A 9,361-nucleotide genomic window follows, 5' to 3' on the forward strand; every position below is an offset into this window, starting at 1 on the left:
TCAGTACCGCAAGACAGGATACTTACCGGTGAGCGCGTGAGCGGAGTTTTAATGCGTTGGTCGACGACTTACGATCGATGTAGGTGAAAACTGTCTAGGTCACTCGTTTACCAAATTAAGGGAGATTTTTTTTTTTTTTTAGGGAGAACGGTTCGATGACACTTTTCGATGTCGTTGACGGAGTATGGATGAGATAAAGAAAAAAAATGGAAAAATTGGGAACGTATCGATTCGAGGATGAAACGAAGAAAAGCGATTCGTTTGACGGTACCCGTGTTTCAATTTGAAATCGAAGGAAGCGTATGGCCGACCGCGCAGTGGTCGCGATGTCGTGCAGCCGAACGAACTGACTCGAATGCGTTGGCGCGAACGAATAATGTTCGTGCGACGCACCGGGCTCTCCGCACCCGAAAAACTTGAAACTACTACCATCACTCGCCTAGTATCCAGAGAGCAAAGGATAAATCAACGAGAAGCGTCCTTTCTTACCTATCGAAATTGGGATCAAAATAATTGGAGGCAAATTAATCGATTTATTTTCTATCTCGTGTTTTTATCATTTCTTCCGATCTTTCATATCATTTAACATCATCCAATTACACGGAGGAATTTTCTATTTCGTTCGAACAATTTGGAAACATGGGACGGATGTGGAATTCGATCTTCGCGCAAGCTGAGAATATTTCGATTCGATCTCGTTTTAACGTTGCGATCTTATGTTCCAATATAAATACGTGAACTACGTAAATAAGATTACGTGGGAATGGATAAAATAATAAATAAAAACGGATGAGATGTTCAACTTTTGTTTCGTTGATGAAAAAATGAAATGACCAACGATAAGTTAATAATACGTGGTGGTAAGTTATGCGGTAAAGAGGTCACGAACGATGCAAATATTGGTACAAGATTTTTGTGTATGACAGATGAAATTAACCGCATTCAAATTATCCTTTTCTCTCTTTCTCTCTCTCTCTCTCTTTTTCTCTCCCTCGTAATAAGCCAGTTTCGTAAGTAACGTATAACATACATTAAAAAAAGCACAGAAATTTTACTTTCACTTTCGTTATTCGGTTAGTCGTTATTCGCAACAATCGATAGCCCCATTTTTATTCGTGGCACGAAACTCCATGGTATTTTAAAATCACGCAGACATAAACATGCAAAGGGAAAGCAAGTTTCTAGGATTTAAATATCTATCTAGATATTATTTTTGATTATTTTTGATTATAGTACACACACACATATATATCTAAAAAATATTTTATCTTTAATACAAACTATAATAATATCCATATACTTTCGTAGAGATCTATCATTCCCATTCTACTTTCATTTTTCACGATTCGTAGTATATTACGAGATGATTATCTATTATGATTCATCCGATTATTTTTCAAAAATATTTTCCAAAATTTTTGAAAAAATTTCTTTATTAAAATTGTTCAAAGTATTCTTCCGTTATCTCTTTTCTTGTGATATGATTTTCATATGATTACAAAAAAATCCAAGTATCGATATCGATAGTAAAGTTAAAGTTGGATAAAGAAATGTTGCGATTTATAAATTATATAAACTCGTATTAAACGAAATCATCTTATCTCTGAACGAGATACGTATATACGCGTATTCCGATTCTCGCAAATCGTAAATCATAGACTATCTACAATAATCTACAACGACGCGACGCGCTCGCGCGTAAATCGCGCCATTAGATTTAAATATTCGTGAATGTTCGTGCACGTTCGTGTTTGGCCGAAAATGTTCCGTGGGGTTGTTGCAAGTACGAAGGATATTTATCGGTAGTTAAACGTATTCACACACGGATGAGAAGTCAGTCGAGTTCGTATCCGTACGTATGCTTCGTTATATTTTTCGATTAATCGAGTTTCTTCGAACTCGTAAAAAATTTGCGAATCGAACGAAACGGTCGGTCGTTACACCGCGCGACGTTTGGTTAAAAATTCGCGGTTAAAACTGGAACTGATTCGTGAATGTTCGTACAGACTCGGAAACGATCAAATATTTCCTGCGCAAGGATCACCCACTACTGTGTTATATCGATGACCAGTGCGAATCCATTCCTTCGCGAGGACGTTTTACGTCGTACGAATCGCACGATCGGCAAAATTCGATTGTCGATTCCTCGTGAAAATCAGTCAATTACTCTAGGCTAGTGTTACGAACGAACGTAGAAGATGCTCGCCAACAAGTGTCAAACTGCGCTTTGTGCTCGAACGTTTTCACGTTGGCAATTGTTCCAAGGTATTTTTTTCATCTATCTCGTTATATCTTTCGCTCGTTTTTTCGCTTTCGATGTGTTCCATGTTTCATATTCCGTCAAAGAATCAAATTGAAACGAGATGTACGAGATGTAAGATGAGAGGTTATTTGGTTAGCAGCGTGTCAACGAGTAAATCAGTCCGCGCACGATACACCCAAAGAATCGATAACTCGCTTTTTTGTCTCTCCTAAAAAATTCCCAATTTTGTTTTCTCTTCGTTTCGCGATATTATACGAATCCTAAGTACGCGTAAACGCAAAAATCTTATCGCCTGACCAACATTTCGGCTAATTATGCCGATAAACATATATTATTATTAACTATCATTCGACTTACGCGTAGTAATATTTCGATAAAATATACTGACATATAAACGTATCCGTACCGTTCAGAAATATTTTTGAAGAAATATTTTTTATGAGATAACGAGTGAATATATCTATACGTATATTTCGAATTATCACTTTAAACGATTTATTTTTTTATCCATTATTATGTACGAAACAACTTGATTGAAAAAAAACTTAAACTTTGAAAAAATTCGATCATACAATGATTAAATATAAAATTAATACGTTTATAATATACGATACGCGTATATTATATATACGTACATATATTTAAAGATATTAATGAAAAAATGATTTATACGATTTTATTACCATAAATTATAAATCGTTGTATATCGTTCCGTACGAAAATTTAATTTTCTAGTCGAAATATGGCCGAATTTTGATATATGTATGTATTTAAGGCATTTTGATATTGTTTATTCGTTATCCATATTTTATAATAAAGAATCCCTTTAAATCTTTAAAATTCAGTTACTTCATTCTTATCTAAAACAATATTTATAATCTGTTTATCGTCATCCATTTTATCGCTTATCTTATCGAAATTGAAAATATCATACAATTGTACGTCTTTACGTATATATATATATACATTTTTGTGTCATCAACCTTGTATACTTGGAGAAATTAATTCCATGCATTTCATATACATATTTATGTAAATAAATGTATTTATACATTATAATTGAAAATTATAATTTAATGAAAAACGTCGTACGATTTTGTTCGATATCAACATTATATTATCATACTATACGTTTAAAAGAAAATTTATCAGCAAAATATATAAATTTCTATAATGTTGTATGATCGATCCATATAATATTTATACATATGTGATAATTAAATATTTCTTCCTTGCGCGAGATTCGTCGGAATCACCTATTAGATTTATATTCGATGGGAAAATAATAATGAATTTTTAACACAAATTTATCGTTATCTGTTACTGATGATAAAGATCGCAAAAGACACGAATTAATGTTACTAACTAGTGGTAAAAACAATCCAACTGTGTATATTATGTATAATCGTAACTAGTTGAAAAGAGATACCAGCCTTTTCGAAATAAATTTTTACGATAGATGAGAGAAATTAATTGATCGAAGATGATCGTCGTTAAAATACATATCTATCTATATTACGATTAGGATAGAAAATAAACATGAAATGAAACATTCCGAAATGTATATATCGTTGATGAAGTATAACTTATCTAAAAGTAGTACGTCGATACGACAACCAATTACTCGCAAATGACATCAATGAAACTAAACACCCGGTCTAATAAATTGAGAGTTGACGTGATTGAAGTGAACGTTATATACTATATATATAACTTGTATATAACGTTATATACGCTATGCTACGCTACGAATCAAATACGATATTTTTTATATTTGATATAAAAAATATAAACGTAAAAGTAATAACAAATATAGAAGTAGATATTTTTATCCGATATAAAATAATGTATTATTCGTCAAAATATTTTATTATTCGTTAAAATTTCACACGATTAAAAAGCTTGGGTACACACGCGTAAATGTAAATATTTACTTCTTACGAGTAATGAATGTACGAGAAAGAAAAGTTCGAAACGAAGATTCGTGATATTTATTAGTAAATAGAATAGAAAGAATATTTTGTTAATAAGTTATCACGTTCGTTTATATATTTATCGTGTATATTTGTAATTATCGTTCATTATTAAACTTAAAAACGTCTTTTTTGTGAATTCGTATAGGGCATGCGACTGTTTTGAAGAGATGTCTAACCGTAACTTTATCGGAAGAACCAAATATGCCAGTGATCGCGACAGAAATACCAGGACCTCGATCGCGTAGTTTGTTTCAAGAACTTAACGCGATACAAGTACGTTCAAAATCAAATTTCATTTATAATTATATCAGAAATATGTATGTATTTAGATATATATATATATATCTTTTTCTCCCACGATCCTTTATAATTTGAGAAGAAACAGTTGGCAAGAGAATAATTTACAAGTTATAAATATTTAAATATCCGTAATACGATTTGCTTTTATAAAATAACGATTTGCTTTTATAAAAAAGATTATAAATATATCGATATATCGTTAATTACATGGTCTTTAGAAATTACAAAATTATTATGCTCGATTAATAAAATGAATTGTGTTACTTGTAACGTTGAGAGATGAAATGGATTGAAATCTGTTGAAATCTGTGATTGCAGCAAGCCTCTTCCGTACAATTTTTCGCAGACTACGAAAAATCAGTAGGTAACTATTTAATGGACGTTGATGGGAATATTTTGCTCGACGTTTATATGCAAATTTCATCGATGCCTCTGGGTTACAATCATCCAGCTATGTTAAAAACTCTCGCTGATCCGGTTAATCAGGTATGCGAAATGTCTTTCAAATTTTCTACTTTTTATCTATTTTTTTTTATAGAATATTTTATTTAATTATTACAAAATAAATATACTTATTATGCTCATAGAGTAAAATGTAAAATTTATTTGTTCGAATCTAGATATGTGAAATATAAAAACTTATACGTATTAAAAATATCTTTATATTTAAATTACAGAAAATTATAGCAAATAGGCCTGCATTAGGTATCTTCCCTGGAAAAGAGTGGCCAGATAAATTGAAAAAAATTTTGCTGCATAAAGAGGTACGTCTTATACGCGATATTTAATTATTATATATGCTTTTAAAATATTAAATTTAGAAACATCTTCGATACGTATTTATTAATCATTGATTTTTCAATTATCCAAATACAATTTTCTCTTCGATAATTTCAAAAATAAAAGAATCGATTTAGAAGAAATATCATACATATAATGTCATGTATAACGAAATCATTGCTCTGAAGATGAATCCTACGTAATGAAAAATATCCTATTTCATCTCATTTTTTAATTATACCAAATTTTAACAATTATTCGAAACAATTATTTCGAAAATTTGGAAATAATTGAACTATTTGCAAACAAAACTTAATATCTGACGTTGAACCTTGTATTTTAATATTGTAAATATTTCCTCTCGGTATCTCATGTATGCATGTATGTATACGTATGAATCATTAAAGTATCAGATATGTGATCAGAAAAACTCTTTGCATATAAACGTATTTTACTTTAATTCTTTATAGAAAACGAAATGCTTGCAATTTAATTATACAATTTTGAAACTAATTATTTTATTCGAATGATATTTGTTATTTAATCTTATAGGATTTATTTACGAACGAAAGATCAAGATCATTTTACGTTTTATATCATGTTTAATATATGATAACGTTTGAAACAATCACCGTATGTAATGTTTGTTACAGCAATGTATTTCAACCTTATTTACCTTCTTATTGAAATATCATAACATATATATTCAATTTAGAAAGAGAATTGACCTTCGCGTGGAATTTTCGCTATCGCTGTCTCCTACTGCAACAAAATAATTTTTACGACGTTTCAGAGTCAAAAGGACAACCGAACGCAACATTACTATTTCGAGTGAGACCAAACAACAATATCGAGTGCTGTTTATCTACCATTTCTTCGTTAAAGAAATTTGTTACTTTCACACACGATGTACTCTGATGATTCATATTAGGAGAAAATATTTGGAATTAGAATATAACGTAACACTTTTGCGTGTATATTTTTATTTATTTACTATGTAATGTACAGATTGCTCCACCAGGATTGTCTCATGTTACAACTATGATGTGTGGTTCTTGTTCGAATGAAAACGCGTTTAAAACTATATTTATTTGGTACGCTGAAAAACAAAGGAAGGGTAATTCGTTCACGAAGGAAGAAATAGAAACTTGTATGATGAATCAACTTCCCGGTACACCGCGATTTTCGATACTTTCGTTTAAAGGTATTTGTATTAAATATAAATATAAAAAAAAAATATTACAAAATTTACACGATATTTAAATGAATCGAAAGAATAATAATATCGACGATAGGCGCATTTCATGGCCGAACATTGGGATCCCTTTCGACGACGCATAGTAAATACATTCACAAGATAGATATCCCAGCTTTTGATTGGCCTACAGCATCGTTTCCCGTATACAAATATCCATTGGATGAAAATATTAGAGAAAATCAGCAAGAAGATAAACGATGTTTAGCCCATGTATGTAATTATATTCGATAATTCGACTTTTATTATTATTATATAACCGATATAACTATACTAATTTTCATTAGTACGTTTTCATATATTATATTATTTTTCGCAATGTCCTTTAGGTAGAGGAATTATTTGAAAAATATAAAACCGAGAAGAAAATTCCAGTTGCTGGTGTGATAGTTGAACCGATTCAAGCAGAAGGGGGTGATAATCATGCATCTCCTGAATTTTTTCAAGAATTACAACGTATAACGAAGAAAGTAACGATTCGAATTAATATTATACGTATTATCTTTTACAAATTTTAAAATATCTATAATGTAACGTTATATAGGTAACGTTTCTAATTGTTAATTAATATTTTCAGCATGGTGCAGCATTGTTAATCGATGAAGTACAAACAGGTGGCGGGCCAACAGGAAAAATGTGGTGTCACGAACATTTTAATCTAGAATTTCCTCCAGATTTGGTAACTTTTAGTAAAAAGATGCAATTGGGTGGTTATTATCACATCGAATCTTTAAAGTATAAAATTTCTTTCTTATTATCAATCGTTTGAAAAAAAATTTATATCTTCGCTAGATATATGTAATCGATGTAATTTACAGGCCTAAACAATCGTTCCGTGTTTTTAACACTTGGATGGGAGATCCAAGTAAAATAATATTACTTGAAGCGGTATTAGAGACGATAAGAAAGGAAAATCTTTTGCATAGGGTTACAGTTGTTGGAGATTATATACTAAAAAAATTGATGAATTTGCAAAATGAATTTTCTACTATGATTAATTCCGTACGCGGACGTGGAACGTTCATTGCGTTTAATTGCGCTTCACCTGAATTACGAGATGTGATAATTAAGAAACTTTTAAGCAAAGGTAATAATTTGTATCAATCGTAATCGATATTTAATTTAGATAAATATAACGCTAAAGTAATACGTTGAACAGGTATTCAAACCGGTGGCTGTGGATCCGCAGCGATAAGATTAAGACCTGCCTTGACGTTTACGGAAAAACATGCCGATATATTTCTGGATCGTCTTCGATCTATTTTAAAAGGACAATAATTTTAAAGAAATAATGCTATATCGAGTTATATGCCGAGATGCATTCCACGTGTCTTCCAAAATTGTCTTCCAAAATCGTCTTCCAAAATCGTAAAGAGATTAGATAATTTTAATATACTTATACATACGTCAGAGAATGTTTATGAATATATTTACATCGTTATTATTATATTACTTTTTTATAATAATTTTAACATTTTATATAATATATGTAATAATTAATATATATTTTATTGTTTATCTAAAAAAATTTGATATTATTATAATAAGTATTATTCTTTATAATATAATTTTGATATTTTTCATCAAATTTATATTTACGTTATATTTCAACATGCAACCAGAATGTTGCTATGGCTAAAGAATATTTAATATATAATCAATCAGTATGTCTTCCGAAAAATTATTAAAAAGCTATTTAATCTATCGTTGTTTTTTCCCATTTCCATCGACTTAACGTATAATTCTAGTCTTTTATTGATCCTTTTATTTGTTACATTTAATCTATATTTATTTATTTTAACATTTTTCTTAAAATGTCACCAAAATGTTCATACTCTTTGTCATGACTTTTTTGTACTATATAAGCTACCATTTTCATCTAAAAGCAAAAAAAAAAGTGTTATTTATTAAAAATATCATTTAAAAGTTATATCATCTGAAAAAGTTTATATCATCTATGTCTAAGTGTACCTTCATTTTCGAATCTATAGAACCATGTCGTACAGACAAATTCCATAAATTTACAGCCATATGCGCTAATTGTGGGTCACGCAAATCTGCTCTGATAATAAAGCAATTAAAAAGCTCCAATGCAAGAGTTGCTTGTTTCTCAAGCTGATCGGTAGAACCAAGATATTTTAAATGAGATAAAATTTCTTCTACGATTTTAGAACTTATTTTGTTCACTTCGCTTATAAATTTTTGATCAGATCCATATAATTTATCGTTAGAATCGACCTAAAAATATATAATAAAAATTAAAATATTATATTTATCAAGTTTTTTCAATATTTCTTTCATACTTATTTTAAAAATAATAACCTTTTCAACGTGATATGGATAATTTTCTTGAACAATCGTTGACAATAAGTCAAGTACGCGTAAATATAAATATGTTTTCATTGACGTATTTTCTTCGAAACATCGTTGAACAGCATTAAGTAAACCTCGCATGAGATATAAAACACCATGTTCTGGACTATCCTACAAATTTTTCTAATTTTTGTAATATTTTCTACATTATAAAAAATAATAAAAAGGAAAAATAAAATTTGTGCAATGTTATATTATACAAATACGTACTGGTACAACAAGTAACGTGGATAAAAAATTCGATAAATATGAAAGTAAATAAGGTTGTGAACTTTTTTGTCTTCCATCTATGTCTATTGTTTTCGGCATTTCCGGAACTAAGCTTAACGCAGCTTTAAAACATGCATCAGCTAATAAAATAACTTTGAGTTAATTGTATATATATATATATATATATATATATATATATATATA

The 9,361-nt window shown here is 29.8% G+C and overlaps 2 protein-coding genes across 3 annotated transcripts in view; one reads left to right on the forward strand and one right to left on the reverse strand.

The window, feature by feature from the left end:
• The first annotated feature begins 1,755 nt into the window (after positions 1–1,755).
• LOC102674740 (4-aminobutyrate aminotransferase, mitochondrial) lies at positions 1,756–8,278 on the forward strand. 2 transcript variants are annotated; one of them, XM_006614905.1, is made up of 10 exons: positions 1,756–2,265; positions 4,385–4,512; positions 4,858–5,025; positions 5,217–5,303; positions 6,328–6,523; positions 6,615–6,787; positions 6,904–7,044; positions 7,152–7,309; positions 7,393–7,661; positions 7,734–8,278. In XM_006614905.1, the coding sequence occupies exons 1-10, from the start codon at positions 2,199–2,201 to the stop codon at positions 7,850–7,852; spliced, it is 1,506 nt and encodes a 501-aa protein (XP_006614968.1). In that variant the 5' UTR covers positions 1,756–2,198; the 3' UTR covers positions 7,853–8,278. The 2 variants fall into 2 exon arrangements, with proteins under 2 accessions (XP_006614968.1, XP_006614969.1); XM_006614906.2 differs by lacking the exon at positions 4,385–4,512 and having other exon boundaries at positions 1,810–2,265.
• A 66-nt stretch (positions 8,279–8,344) lies between these two features.
• LOC102674573 (VPS35 endosomal protein sorting factor-like) overlaps positions 8,345–9,361 on the reverse strand; it is a 6,339-nt gene continuing 5,322 nt past the window's right edge. Inside the window, exons 15-18 of the mRNA XM_006614904.2 lie at positions 9,158–9,297; positions 8,897–9,058; positions 8,546–8,812; positions 8,345–8,453 (exon numbers count right to left, since the gene is read on the reverse strand). Of these exons, the coding sequence (XP_006614967.1) occupies positions 8,367–8,453; positions 8,546–8,812; positions 8,897–9,058; positions 9,158–9,297 (656 nt within the window). The 3' untranslated portion in view covers positions 8,345–8,366. The remainder of the gene's footprint in view (positions 8,454–8,545; positions 8,813–8,896; positions 9,059–9,157; positions 9,298–9,361) is intronic.

This window comes from Apis dorsata, unplaced genomic scaffold (assembly GCF_000469605.1).
Source record: "Apis dorsata unplaced genomic scaffold, Apis dorsata 1.3 scaffold_200, whole genome shotgun sequence".
Lineage (NCBI taxonomy): Eukaryota > Metazoa > Arthropoda > Insecta > Hymenoptera > Apidae > Apis > Apis dorsata.